Raw genomic sequence first — 15986 nt, forward strand, 5'->3', positions numbered from 1 at the left:
AAAGAAAGAAAGAAAGAAAGAAAGAAAGAAAGAAAGAAAGAAAGAAAGAACCTACTACCATTCCACTGTTAATTAAAGGTAATAATTGTAGATTACCTCAAAATCTTATGTAAAATTTTTTTAATTCATGATAAACTTCTATACCAAAATAAATTAAATCATATGCTCAGAAAAAGAGCATTTCAAATTCCATCAGCTTCACTAAATTCTCAGACAATAAAACTTTGAAAGAGGGCTCCTTTGTCCTTCTGAAGGGAAGGAGCTTTTCACTTGCCTAACACCAGAAGGCATGAGCACTGGATAAGGGAAAGCCAGCGACAGATCTCTACCTTTAACTACTTTGGTTAAAATGACATAATTTGTTACTGCAAAAGGGCTGGAGGGGTTCTATTAAAAGGTAACAAAGATGGGACAAGAGGAAAGGAGACAAACACATCAACTGAAATATTCTGGAGCTTCAGTTTTCAGAGCAAAAGAATGTTGGGGCTGTAACTGAGGGAAACCAATCACCAATGTCACCTACAGACAGAGCTGGTATAAAGAAGGTTGCCCGAACCCTGTGACTCACCCAGTGTCTGCTTCCTGAAACAGGAGCAAATCACCTCTGGAGACACCTTCTGGAATTTTGCAAGGCAGCCCCTCAACTAACCAAGCACGATGAGAGGGCACTAGTTAAAGAGGAACTGCTTCCTGTATGCTTTATTTCACTCTAATTTGCCAGGAAAAGAAATAAAAAGATGTATGACTTGGTCTGTCATTTAGAGTTCAACACTTTTTAAAAATGAAAACACTATGTGGGTTTTACTAAGCCGTGGCATTCCTGAAATGCCAGTGTGGTGGCACTAGTAAGCAAAAGACACCTGGCTCCTTTGCTTCAACAGCATAATATGATGATGCTGACAGTTTGCAGACTAGCTTAAAATATCTGTAATTCACATTTGAAATAAGTTGCATTATTTTCTGGAAAAGATCAACTTTCTAATAATGTATTGTTTTAGCAACAGTAAAATGGCTTTGCTTTAAAAGCATATTGATAGCTGGGCTTGCAAAAGTAAGACTTGTAAAATAATCCGCAGAACCTGTGCTGAGCACAAATGGCTACTAAAAAATTACAATACGTGAGCACACACATCTTTATCTATATGCAGCATCTAATTTACAAGAGTGGAAAGAGAGATGACGTTGATTAACTTTTTGGCTTTTATTATTCCCTATCCCATCTGCTTCCTTCCTAACAAAAAAACAATCCTGTTCGCCTATCCAGAGAGGTGAATCTGCAGCTTAGGTTATTAATCACTATTGAACGCTTCCTACCAGGAGCTAATTGTCTGCATGAGGCAGAGGTGTGACCAACAAGATGGGAAGTCTAATGACAGGCTTCTAATTAAAAGTTTTCCTTGCTCTTTGGAAAAGACACTTAAAAAATAGGGCTTTTCTCACTGAGGACGTTGTTGTATAAAGATGCAAAGACTGAGCTTCAAGAGCCATCCTGTGTCAAGAAATCATATCGGCAAACAGGCTGTGAGTGGCAAAGAAAGATGATCAGAACATTCCTTGGTCCTGGTGGTGTTTCGGAGCTGATGAGCTAAGAGACTCACACAAGTTCTCATGACAGGAAATACTGAGCCCACTTGCATCAGTCACTTTCAGAGGGACTACCTTTTTTTTTTTTTTTTGTTTTGTTTTGTTTTTTTTTAAATCTTTTATTTTTTTTTATTAATTACACTTTATTCATTTTGTATCCCCCCATAAGCCCCTCCCTCCTCCCCTGCCGATCCCACCCTCCCTCCCCTTTCTGCATGCATGCCACTCCCCAAGTCCACTGATAGGGGAGGTCCTCCTCTCCTTTCTGATCTTAGTCTATCAGTTCTCATCAAAAGTGGCTGCATTGTCCTCTACTGTGGCCTGGTAAGGCTGCTCCCCCCTCAGGGGGAGGTGATCAACGAGCAGGCCAATCAGATTATGTCAGAGGCAGTCAGAGGGACTACCTTTTACCTGATGGTGGCAAATAAGAAAACCAAGTCAGAGAACTCAGTAGGTTTTAGTCTGATCAGTGAAAGGCAGACAGTACCCATTGCTTTAAACTATTAAGTACCACTGTGTGAAAACATCATTCAGTAAGTGGTTTTTGTTTGTTTTTTTTTTTTTTTTGGGGGGGGGGGACGGGGAGAAGATAAAGAGGATACAGTTGACAGGAGCTCACAATACAAGAAAGGAGACTAACAAGCAAATGGTTAAAGATGTATGATAAAAATTATTCAAAAACCATATACAGCAAGAGACTATTAGTTTACAAAAAAAAAAAAAAAAAAAAGAGCATTTCACTACCAACAGATCCTGAAGTAGAAAAATCCTGGAAACAACAAACCATTCTTTAATGATTTGCAGCGTCAAAAGGTACCTTCCTGTGAATCTATAATTATTTCAAAAGCTTTAAACATCAAAATAGATGTAATCTCATCAACAAGGTTAAACAGAATACATCAGACAGAAAAGTGTAGACCCAGTTCCCTAAAAGAATCTCTACTGTTAAAGAGTCTCTGGGGAGGGAAGGGGTGAAGTGAAGAAGGTACAATAATGTGGCTGTGATATTAATGTTCTGATTATTGACATGGGTACTCGTCACCCAGGTGTTTCAATCTATAAAAATGAACCTGAACCATCTGCCAACACATATAAATACACACACTCACTTAAATGTGTGATTTTCCCTATCTGTACTCTCAACGGTTTTTAAGGCAGCATGCCTTTAATCTCAGCACTAAGGAGCAGTCAGATCTCTGTGAGTTGAAGGCCAGCCTGATCTGCATATCAAGTTCCAGGCCAGCCAGGGCTATATATTGAGATCTGTTTCAAAACAAAACAAAACAAACAAACAATAGCAAAAAACAACTTAGCATATATTCCTTACAAAAATAAATTCAAACAATAAAAGGACATATAAGGTTAAGAACACCAAGCTTCTGTGGTTATTCTCTAGAATCTCATTTCTTAGAGAAAGCACTGAGAATTCCTGTATCAAATAACTAGATAACCTTGAGTGTGTTCCTATACTTTAAGTATAAATGACGATACATCTAAAAACAAATGATTTGCTTAGTATTTAATATTTTTAAAAGGAATTATAATGTTCATGTTTTAAAAATTAGGGTTTTTTTTTTCCACTTTTTACCTATTTTTCCATTCAGTTAAAGCATACTCCTTAACATGCCTACAGAGCTAACGTGTACACATCACGCTATAGCTACTTTATGCACAGCTGTTTGTAAGACGCCGCCCTTGGCAATTTCTGTGCCATACTCTCCTGGGACAAGGACAGTGACCATAGGTTTTCACTAAGGAAGGAAGGAAGGTAGAAGAATACCCTAGGTTGAAGAAATAATAAAGTATAACTGAGAAACAAAGTGTTTGATCAGTCTAGATGACCATGCGTGTGAATGGCTGCAGCAGAAAGGCAGGCATGGGGTGGAGAGTGATGACTTTCATAGAGAAGTCATGTAGCAATACTGGAGACAGACTCCAGGACAGGTGACCTCAGACTCATTTATTACTTTAGACAGCTGTAATTGCAGTCCTTGGAAATTTGAGGTATGAGGGATCAGAAGTTCAAGGTCAGACTTGGCTACAAGAGAATTTGAAGCCTAGTATGTGTGTGCTGTAGAGAACAGGGGAAAAAATGGGGGAAATCAAAGGCACAAATTAATCCTAACATAGTCAAAAGGTAGAGTCAGCATTACACTGGCTCCTGAAAAACACCTGTTACACACCACTCACAACCACAGCTTAGAACTATGCTGTCCAAACAGCCAGAGTCCCTCAGCGTTTGAAATACAGAAAGAGGCACTGAAAGGTCCAGAAAGGTCCAGGTTCTTACAATTCCACCCAAACGGGCACTGGTTTGTTTTTTTCTGGCTTGAAGCAACTGCTCTAAGCGAAGGAGGAGCTCGGCAAAAAGGCAAAGAACATGCTGTAGAGTCCAGCCGCCTGTGTCAGCTCATAACACACTTCATGTGAGGGTTAAGAAGTTCAGGTTGAGCTTGCAGTTCCCTTTGCCAGCACTGAAACTAAACAATGAGAGCCAACTCGAGGGGACGCAGAGTATCCTGTTCCCCTCCAGACACTGTTGCTACTGAGGGCACCATCCAATAACCGGCTGCCTTCGTCTCCTGTGCCGTGCTCAGGTGAGCACTCTGAAATGATAGCAACGTTCTTACCAAGCTTCTCTCTCCAACACGTCATCAAATATTTCACCAGACAAGTATAAAATACTGGCAATGGAGACAACTACACTACAAGAATAAAAGTAAAAAGGACGGGCTAGATAACGTAGCACTGGAAACTACATATGTCACACTCTTGAAACCTCAGTCTTAAAGTCTTCACATCCGCTGCTAGTGTTTAAGTCTTTCCTCCATCTCTGCCCAATATAGGCTGATAAGATTTCCCCAGAAGAAATCTGAAATGTTGTATTTCCTACATTAGATGCAAAGCAGGAGCTGGTATCCTAGGCACACAAGTAACAGCAAACTCAGCAAACAAATGGCCAAGTAGTTCCACATAAATGTTACACAGGAGACATGAGCTAGAATCTCAGGGAATGTGCAAGCTTTGGGTAAATAAGAAGGTATGTCTCTAAGGAAATAACACTTCCAAATTATGCTAAAAGTATTAGCCAATCATACTAGACAATTTGTGAATGAGGGAACATTCTATGGATACTGATTCAAACTACAGATAGTCAGTATCAGATTGCCAATATTAGAACACAGTAACCAATTCACCCAACCCCAAATCAATGAGAACTAAAAGAAACATTAACTATTCTGCTTAATGTCCTATTTCCAAAAACATTTAATAGATAAAATCCTACAAAGCCATTTACTACCTAAAGAAGAATGAAGAATACGCTGGCGTGAATTTTGGTGTGAAGAACTGCACAGTCGAGGCTAAGCTGCAAAGGCAATGTCTCGGCGTGTACACTGCACGCAGGCACTCATGCCTGAGTTAAACGTGGATGCTCTAGCCCCTCAGAAATCAGGGCTTCACATAAGAATGAAGGAGTTACAAAGATGCAGTAAGTACTACAGCTAAAGGCAGCAATCCCATCTAAACAGAATTCACACTCCCCAAATTGGATGCACCCGACAAACACGTGTTCATTGACTGCTAACGGCATTGCCGTGCAAATCACCTCCCACAAGTGAGGAAGGGTATGCACTTAAATGCCTTAACTATGAAACCTTAACAACGAACCCACTACAAAGTCTGGAAATAAGCTCCTAGGTCCCTATTCCTCTCCACTTACCATTGTTCTTGTCGCACATTATCATCCATGGCACGAAAAGTGACATGGAAAGGCCTGATCCTCAGGGTAGGTAGCCCTACTGCAAGGTGATGAGCCTTCAGAAGGTACAGTTTAGTCACTAAGATCCAGTCTCATTCTCTCTCTGCTTCTTCTCCTGTGATACAGTTTGTGGTGCCTTGTGCTCCTGCTGGATGTGCTGCCTTCACTAGAGAGGCACAGCACAGGGCTCTAGGACTATAAAGCTATAAACTTCTATATTAATTACTGTAAGCATTTCACTATAGTAGCATGAAGCCAACTGATACAGTGACTTGGCTTGAATTATGTTACAAGCGTAGGATTTTATTTTATTTTATTTTTGAGACAGGCTGTAGCCTCTGGCTGGCCTAGAACTCACTATGTTGACCATGCTGATCTTGAACTCAGAGATCCACCTGCCAAATGTTGGGACTTAAGGAGTGTACCACCACAATTGGCTTGTCCTATGCATATGAAACATATCTAGTTACAGCAGACACAGAGACCTTTCTAAGACTTCAGAACCTATTTTACTAAAATAATTGATTGAGAATGCTTCCATACATGGCAACTATTTGTTAAAGCGAGAAAAGTACCTCATCTACTGTGTTAACCTATGTGAAGCAACAGAATAACTTTAACAGTCACAGAAACAAACTTACAGGAGAACAGAAACAACGAATGATGTTATCTTTCCAAAAATAATAAGGAAAAAAGAAGGGTAAAAGGAAAACAAAACTAAAAGGCAAATCACCGAGATTCCCCGAATGGCAAACAACTTCTAGAACACCCAACTCAGATAAGCATAGAGCGCATAACAACAATCTGCGCGGCAGCACACACAGCACATGTCCCCTGAGCGCCTTCTGCAGAAAAGTGGGCTCAAACATGCAGTTCACACAAGAACGCTTTTTCCGGAGGTCATTCGGAAAAGTATATAGTAAAAAGGGTTATTATTGGTATTATTTATTGTTTATTATTAATTTGTTAGCATTCAGTAAATGTCATGTCTAGCATTTTCATACAAGAATATATCATCACACCTTAATAATATCCACTCCCTGCACACTATTTGCTCTCATCCTTCCTCTCCTCCTATTGTTGGTCATCTCTTCTGCTCAGTTAGTCCCTCTCTCTTTCCCACTCTGTCTGTGTGTGTTGTGTGTGGATTTTTGCATATGAAAAAATATGTACTATTTTATCGGTCTTCCCATTTGTTTTCATCCCAGGCTAGCGTGGAACTTGAGGTAATCCTCAACCTCCTGGCACATGACTAGCTTGTTATTTATTTTTAGGTTTTCTTATGTTCTTTGACCAAATGTAGTTGTGGATTATTTTCAGTTATGTTTTAAAATTTACAGCCACTTCTTTTATAACTTTGCAAGGCCTTGACCACATGGTTTGATATGACTACTAGGATGATAATAGTCTGATGCAGCAGAGTCTCAGCATGAATTTTGGTAGTTTGGCCTTGTGCTCTAGTGACAAAGCATGAAATAAATATGCCTAGGAAGCGTCAGTCCCTTCATACGAGGCCTCAAAATAAACACATTAAGGTGAACATAAGCATTCCTATAATCATGGAGGCAAGGCCCAGTCAACCCAAAAACAAAAGCAGGCCTGCCTGGCCAAAGCCATCCTGGATCAAGAAAACTCTAGATCTAGCCTGAAAATAAGCATATTATTGTAAGCCACTCAGTAAAACTAGTTTGTTATACAGAACTGCTATGATACGAGCTGATCTATACATTGAGCCCATATCTAGCAATTTACATAAGGCAATCAGAGTAACAACAGATTTACAAAAGGTATTAATCATAAAAATACTCGTAATAGGAAAAAAGGGAAAACTACCATCAACATGGAAACTGTCTTAAATTATGAATAGTTAGACAAACACTTGAAGCTGTGGGAAAAAAATCATGTTTTAAAAGAACACTCAAAGACAAGAGTGGTGATGCACACTTTTGATCCCAGCACTCAGGAGGCAAAGGCAGGTGAATCTGGGCTTGAGGCCTATGTGGTCTACATAGTGAATTGCCTACAGGGCAATGCAGTAAGACCCTGTCCCCAAAACAAACAAATAAAATAAAAGAACACTAAAAAACCAAGAAAATTTTTGTAATACATTAAAAAAAAAAAAAAAAAAAACAACAACAAGACACTGCTCTTTAAAATTAAAAAAAAAAAAACTAACTAAATAGGGAAGTTCTGTCAGATAAAATTTATTTAAGAAATACAAAATATTTTTCTGTGGTACACACTTTTCTCTGCCAAATACTATAAAATGGCCAGTGAGATGACTCAGGGAGTAAAGACACCCGCAGCCAAGCATGACAACCTGAGCATGAAGCCTAGAACTCACAGCGTAGTAAAAACCACCCCACCACTCCTGCAAGGTGCCCCAACCCTGTATACAAATGCTGGCCTGGGTTACCTTTCTCCAAACAAAGAAAAAGGGATAATACTATAAGAAATATCACACTACGGATAAAGAAGGAACTAAATTCCCTATTTACTCTTCTTTCATACAATACATCCTGACCACAGCTCCCACTCTTTCCAGTTCCCCCACTTCTCCCCTCTCCTCGAGACCTACCCCACTCCATCTCCCCCCAGAAAACAGCAGGCCTCCCAGGGACATCAACAAAACACAGGACAATAAGCCACAATAAGACCAGTCACATTCCCTAAAATCAAGGCTGGGCGAGACAAGCCAGTAGGAGGAAAAGGGTCCCAAGAGGACACAAGAGTTAGAAACACCCCAATCCCAGTGTCAGGACTGTGTCTTAAAACCATTTAGTAAGACATTTTAAAAATATTAATTGTAAGTAAATATGTAATCACAAACTGGTATGCTATAGTGGTAGAAACTGTATTTAGCTGCAGTATACAGTGCCTAAATTTATCTGGCCACAGCCTCCAGAAATAAACTACACTTCCCAGTCTTCCCTGCAACTAGTGAGGCCATGTGACTAAGTTCAAATCAAGGGGATTTAACTGAAAGTGATACAAAAAGCTTCCAGTAAACATCCTTAAAAATAAAGGGCTCCCTCTCTGTTGATTTCCCCCTTCTCACCAGATGGAGCTGCTATTTTGGACTCTGATGTGAAACTTCATGCTGAGAATGGCAGAGCAAAGAACAGGAGGTGCCTGGGTCGCTGACACCGTATGAAAAACTGTTTCCAGCCTAGTCCACTTTTGGATGGCAGAGAAGCACAAGTTTGCCTGTCTAACTCATCTTTACGTGGGGTTTGCCACTCACAGACAAAACTGATTGTAAATAAAAGGCTTAACTGAGATTATTAGTGGAGAAAGGCGCTTCGGGGTTGGCTCCTCAGAAGAAGTAACAGCTCTCGGCAGTGAGGTGAAACCAGACAGGTAGGCTGCAGACCAAGGCAGCGAACACCTAACTGCAAGAATATCACCTTCAGCCTAACTCCTCCTAGGGACGAGGGACACCCTTCAATAGGCTGAGACTCCCTGTTGGGCTAAGGGTGTATGCAGTGCAGTTCTGACAGTCACTTGCTTATCATGCACAAAGCCCTGGGTTCCACCCAAAGCAACTGAGCATTCTGGCTCCAGAATCAGAGAATCTCTCTCTTCCGCCACAGACCACATATTGCTGTCAGATATAAATGGAGGGGGAGTGCAGAATGAGAATGAATCCTGTTAAGGAAATGGATTGCTGCTTCCACACTTTGGCCTCACTATGGTTCAAAATGGTTGAAATCTCTGATTAGAGTGGATCATCTATCATGATGAAACTGTCACAAAGTTTTCAAATGCTAACTACTCCAGGTACAGACCAGAGATTGGTGTTATTTTTTTTTAATAATGTTTCTTGTTTATTCCTATTTTTAAAATGAAACACATGTAGTATGGTGATTTTTAAAATACACACAGAAGAATATGGGGGAAAAACAACTATTATGTAAAATCACCACCTCCCAACATTTTCTACTGATAACACATTTACATACACACAGAACAAAGATGAAGTTGTAATGCAGATAGAGTCCTAAACACTGCTTAGGAGTGTTAGGAGGTTAGGAGTGTTAGGAGTGTGAGAAGCTATTCCACGTCACTAAACCATGATTTTAATTGACTACAGAGCATACAGATTACTTAGCCAACTGAGTCTAAGAATGTTTTGAGTTAAAAATATCAGACACAAATTGAATCCCTTAGGTGAAGCTGCCTTCTAAATCCACCTTAGAATTTCAACTCTGGAATCTCAAGTTACAGTTTGAAAGCACTAGAAACTGCCAAACAAGCATTCAAGGAAATTCACTGATTTTTAGGACCACATTTTTCCAAAAAAGCACTAACTATCAAAGACTGAAGTTATATTAATTAATAAGAACTAATATTTTTAGTATAAGAACTAGTGACTATCTGCAATGCTGTATTTCTTTAATAGAGCAAAATAAATGTTTATATTTTATTTGTACAACTAACTTTAAATATAGATATATACAAATGCACACAAAAACTGGACGCAAATATGGCAAAGGGTTAAGTCTTTAGCTGTAACTAAGACATTATTCTCTAGATTTTTCTGTATTTAACTTTTTCTCACAACAAAAACACAACATTAAACTATTAGCATATCAATAAGATAACTCACATTTTAGTTACTAAAGTGAAAGGAAAAGTTTTGTCAAAGTCTAAACAGTCTCCTGACAAGGAAAGACAAACAGGTGGCTTAAAAATTCATTAAAAAATAAAACTCTTTTAGACTATAACCCGATGCACAACAGCAAGGTTTCCTGTTGGAATGTTAAGAGCCAGCATTCACGTTTTTGTTTTGTTTTTTGAGACAGGATTTCACTGCATAGCCTTGGTTATCCTGGACTTGGTTTGTAGACTAGGCTGGCCTTGAGTTCACAGCGATCCGCCAGCCTCTGCCTCCCAGAGTGCTGAGATTACGGGGGAGCACCACCACACCCAGTTCAGCGTTCACATTTGACAGTGTTCCTCCTTTAAACCCCGCCTATCCTAATGTATCAAGAAGGCTATTTTATAGTTAAGCAAATACAAAAACACAAGACTGTATTTCAGGTCTTTCTAATGCTAGATGTTTTTGTCAGCTGATGAAAAGGCAATTGCAATTCTCTAAAAGAGGTCAGTTAAGGACCAAGAAGTTACAGAATAAACCAAACTGGTGATTTAAATCAGAATGGCCCCCACAGTTCATATATTTAAATGCTTAGTCACCAGGGAAAAGAACTCTTTGAAAGGATTAGAAGAAAAAGAAGGTGTGGCCTTGTTGGAAGAAGTGTGTCCCTGGGGGCAGCCTTTAAGGTTTCAAAAGCCCATGCCCAGTCTCTCTCCCTTCCCCCTCCCTCCTTTCCTTTGGCCATCCCTTTTCTGTGTCTCTCTAGCTCTGTGTCTGTCTATCTATCTGTCTCCCCCATCCTCTCTGCCTATAAGTCTGATGTAGCTTTTAGTCACTATCCAACACCGTACTCCTTGCCATGAAGATGATGGACTAAGCCCGTGAAACTGTAAATAAGCCCCCACTTAAATGCTTTCCTTGGTCATGGTGTCTCTTAACAGCAATAGAACAGTCACTAAGATACAAACCTTCCCGTCACTTGTCACAAACAAAAAATTTAAATAAATGTAAATTTCTCTGATTGCCCCATTTCCCTGAAACACAGCCTTGAGTTCTTTTAAGTTTGTAAAGGCATTTTCCACCCCCTATTCCACTAATCATTTTCAACTTCTCTCCCTACTAGAATTCATGAAACTCAGTAAAAGTGACTTATTTGTTGGCATCTTGTCAAAGGAACCCTGAACCTATAAGAAGGCTCAGAACTTACAGAGCTCTAAAGCCAGACACTGTCACCAACACACTTCAGTCTAGAGAACCTAACATACTAATAAGTCATGTTTACATTTTTTTTCTTATAGTTGTTTCTCTGCCTCTGCATCCCATCACCTCCCAGTTTTACTCTAGCTCCTCCTAATCTAAAATGCCTCCTGTCTGTAGAGAGACAAGATTGGAAAGCATTAAAGAGAGAGGAATCAAAATCAGTGCTTTTCTCAGCTTAGAAGATTAACTCATCTTTGGTTCTCAAAGTTTATTTCTCCATTTAGTGGAATAAAAAAAAAAAAGATTAGAAATCTGCACGAAAAAAATTATTTGTTGCTATTGTTTAGACAACAACATAAAACTCAAAGTTACTCAAAACCTTTTTGTCAAAACTCTTTAGCAAGGTTTCACCAGCACTGAACTGTCAACTAGTTCAGCTGTCTACCCTTTACTCCAAGACAGAAACTGTTCTCTTAGCTGGAGAGGAATGAGAAAGGAGAAAGAGGATGCTTCTCCAGATCACCATAGACGCGTACAACTGTTGCACTCCACCTGGTGGCAGGAACTCCTCAGTTGGTAAAGTGGAAGCCATGATGCCAAGTTACCAGCGGCACTTACCTTATACAAAACACAAGATGTTCCTCTCCTGCCCTACACAGAGTGAGCCTAACAAATTCCCATCAAAGAGCTTTCAAAGAGTAGGTCAGCATCTGATAAAGATTAACATAAAAGTCTGACAACACTTAGAACAGAAGACCTACATAGAGCTACCTGAGAAGTTAAATGTCATCTCAAACCTTGAAACCCGCGAAGAAGACACAGCTGCCACAGGAATCCGTATCACATACATCCCCTAACTTTCTTTGCCCCTTCCCCTATGGGTAAACCACAGTTTAATTAACAGTTAACGGCAGCCTGCCACACTGCTTTTAGGTATCTGCCAGTAGCATATACTCATGGGATACTCTAGAGACTGACTTCAACCAAAAATAAAAATAGATAAACAGCTCAAGCAAAATTAAACTGTGTCTGGCTGCCCACACTTATTTTCACACATGAAGAAAAACAGCAGTTCTCTTAGAAGCTTCAAGCACACATATCTTTAGAACACAATGTTAAAAATGCGTCCCAGCCTTCCCTACCTGTTTCTCACTCAAAGCTGTGATTTTGGCTTGGAGTTCATGAAGCTGTTTCTTTAAGTCAGCATTCTGATTGGAAAGAAAAAATATCTGTGAGAAAGATATTCATTTGTTAACATAGTAGTATCAGGAAGACTGTGCATATTGCATTATAAGTGATGAAGCAACCTTTAGCTATTAAAGTTTCCATGCATTAAATTATAAGCATAACATCAATTCCTAAAACAAAACAGAGGCCGCTTCCTCCTAACTGTTGAATTACAGGAAGTTTTATACTTTCTCATCTTGTACTCTAACAGTGCCTTTCTCCTAAAATATTGTCATTCTTTACAGAAAGTATCAGTTGCCAGAAAATCTAAAGCTCCACTCATCAGGCAAAAGCAGGAAAATGGAGGTTAAAGTATGCATACCCTGCTGCTTAGCGGCATTATCAACAAAGATAAGAGGCTTTTCTCTCCTTGTCCTCTCTCTTATTTAGTAAAATACATTTGTTATTTTAGCCTAGATTTGGAAAGCTGTCAGCACTGTAACTGCCTTAACGGCACATCATTCAAGTCAACATGCTGAAATTCTAGGAAAGGAATAGAGTACTATTTTAGATGAAATACACTCAGCATGTTTGCCTTTTCCAGGGGTGGGGATAGGGGTATTAAATTCTTCAATTGTTTAACACAGCAGAAAACCTGAATGTCACCCCAACAAGTAACTTACTTGTTTCATACACAGTCCCTGCATTCCCTTGCCTGACGTGCCTGTCGGGGGCACATACTCTCCCCCATACTCAGCTTATTTGTAATTTTTCAGGTGTATCTGACATAAGGCTTCTCTGAGGTCACTTAAGCTGTTGTCTAGTAAGCTACTGACCCTCAGATTTCCCAGGTTAAGAATTTGCTATTGTGTGATCATGAACTAACAGAACTAACAGCTTCTGAGAGTGTGTTAGTTACTGCAGTATAGATCACCATATTAAATACAAAGGATCTAGCAATCTGTTGCACTTACTTCCCTAAATTCAATTTAAATTGTAAACACACTAAAAAGAAAATTAAAATAAAAAAGAGATGGTTCTCATGAAAGGTAGGTTGCCAAATAGAAATAAATGTGGGCCACTACTGCCAGTTCTCAGAGCCAATGAACAGTATTAAAATACAACAATCAGACTACTGAGTCTTCAATTTGAGTATTAGTCCCTACTTCAAAAACAAAACAAAACAATCTGCCTCATTGCCACTCATGAGGAATTTATTGTACTTTACAGAGAAGCATGAATGACCCACTGTCTGATGGGTACCTGAAGAATAAGTATGAAACACTGGAGAGCAAGGTAACTTTGTGGGAAGATTCTCTATGTAAGAGAATAAAATTTTTAAGTCAAATTCCTATAAAAATTAAATTTACCATTTACAGATTATTATATTATATAAGAAGATACTTCTGAAAGCCTCTTTAAAGGGTTCTTTCAAAGATAAAAATTTCAAAGACAGGTTTGGTGACACATGCCTCAGCACTTGAGAATTAGAGGCAGGAGGATTGAAAGGCCAATACCATCGCTGTCTACATATGAAATCTGGGGCTATTCTGGAACATGAGCTCTTGTCCAAAAACAAAATAAAATGAAATAAAATTGAATGTTTGAAAAAGTATTCTAAAATTTTTACTGTGACTGTTGTAAATCTAGTATTCAGGTGTCTTATATATAAACTCTGTACAATTAAAAATGGTTTGTGGGCATTTCAGTTAAATTTAGGGCTTTAAAAAGCCTGGTAAACTCTAATTCTAAAGATGTGAGTTTAATCTAAGCCAGGTATGGAGGCACAAGCCTGTCACCTCAGCATTTGAAAGGTCAAGAGGGAGGGATGGAGAGGTTTAAGCAGACCTAGAGTCTCAAAAGTAGTTTTTTAAAGAAAGATATTTAAACTATATGTATCCTCCAAGTTTTTGTTTTGTTTTGTTTTTTAACAAAAAAAGCAAAATAACAGTAACAAGCTGAAACAACAGCAATCTTATACTACAACTGGACTTTTTTTAACCTATAAAACATGAATATTAACATGCAAAAATATGTATGGTTTGGGAGGCTACTGTGTTTTAAATTTAATATCTCCGTTTTAATGTTTATTTTCTATAATAGTGTATTGTCATTTTCAATTGTTTTCACATTTAAAAAGTAAGTTAATAACAATAGGATTTTTTACCTGTGGATCCTGCTTCATTTGAGCAACCAGTTTCTGGTAAGAAAGAGAGAAAAAGAACTGTCAGTCTCATATACTAACTCCTACAGCTACTCAGGTTTAGACACACACATAGACACACACACACACACACACACACACACACACAATTAGCATCATCATCAAAATAGATCTAAAATTTTGGTGATGTCTGTAAAAGGCTAATGACCCACTCTTGTAACAGAAGAACTACCTGCTTTCTCAATATGGAAGAGGACAGCTACTTTCGCAATTTCACTAAGCAGGGTGCTGGCCGGCGTGGTGGTGCACGCCTCTGATCCCAGCACACAGGAGGTGGACCTCTGTGTTAGAGACCAGGCGGGTCCACATGATGAGTTCTACGATAGCCAGAGCTACACCGTGAGACCCCACCTCAAAACACCAGACAAGGTCTGAAAAGACGCTCTACCCATACAAACAAGCTGTGTGCATACAGCAAAGTACAAGTTTGGCAGGCCTACTGGTTTGGATCTTCCAGTGAGGAGGCCTCTTTGTTGGGTCAGCTTTCAATCATCTGTAACTGCAGTCCCAAAGGATCAACCCCCTCTTCTGACCTCTGCAGGCATGACCCATACATATGGGGCAAACATACAAGCAGACAAAACACTCCTATACATCAGACAGACAGCCAGACAGAGACAGACAGAGGAATTTGAAATATAAAGGAATACAGGAAGGCTGAGGGTACTTAGCTTTTTTCCAAGTGAATTTTTCATATAATAATAAAACAGTTGCCACACTCTTTGGGTGACAAGGCACTTTTAAAACATTATTATAAAATAAAATAAAAAATACATAACACACTCATCTACTTTATTAAATAGAAGCCAAGCTCCTACAGTTTGAGATGTGATAATATGAATTAATATACTAAACTACAAACAACATGACTTGCAGAAGGCCCAAACTGCTGCTGTAATGAGTCCTTATGTCTTCTACTTATTTTAGTTTAAGCTTTTTAATTACACTTTCTATGTATTCCTGAGTTTATGTACATGTGTACAATGGTGCATGTGTAGAGTCAGAGGACCACTCTCAGACGTTGGTTCTCTTTGCATCATGTGGATCCCGGGACTTAAAGGCAGGTCTTTGACTTGACAGCAGGAACCTCTATCAACTTAGCCATCTTGTCAACCATTTAGTTCTTCCTTGTCAGTCAGCTTTCAGACCCTGCAGCTATTGCACCTCTCTCTAAAAGCAACACACCCCGGGGCTGGAGAGATGGCTCAGTGGTTTAGAGCACAGGCTACCCTTCCAGAGGTAGGGTTCAATTTCCACACCCACATGGCAGCTCACAACTGTCTTTAACTCCAGTTCATACCAGTGCACATAAAAGAAAATTAAAAAAAAAAAAAGATTAAAAGTAATGAACCCCAATTCAACTTTGCTGCCTCAGATCTCCTGAGATATACACAGGACTAATTTTAAGACAAGTGAACAGGTTGTAATAGCCCACGAAATGCTTGGTGAAT

General features: G+C 39.2%; 1 protein-coding gene across 11 annotated transcripts in view; it reads right to left on the bottom strand.

Annotated features, from left to right (window-relative positions):
* Phf21a (PHD finger protein 21A) overlaps nucleotides 1–15986 on the bottom strand; it is a 180390-nt gene that overhangs the window by 121460 nt on the left and 42944 nt on the right. For all 11 annotated transcript variants that reach the window (XM_055600423.1, XM_055600450.1, XM_055600433.1 and 8 more), the window contains 2 exons: nucleotides 14479–14511; nucleotides 12287–12352 (listed from right to left, as the gene is read on the bottom strand). In XM_055600423.1, the coding sequence (XP_055456398.1) occupies nucleotides 12287–12352; nucleotides 14479–14511 (99 nt within the window). The remainder of the gene's footprint in view (nucleotides 1–12286; nucleotides 12353–14478; nucleotides 14512–15986) is intronic.

This window comes from Psammomys obesus, unplaced genomic scaffold, assembly GCF_907164565.1.
Source record: "Psammomys obesus unplaced genomic scaffold, mPsaObe1.curated_primary_1811, whole genome shotgun sequence".
NCBI lineage: Eukaryota > Metazoa > Chordata > Mammalia > Rodentia > Muridae > Psammomys > Psammomys obesus.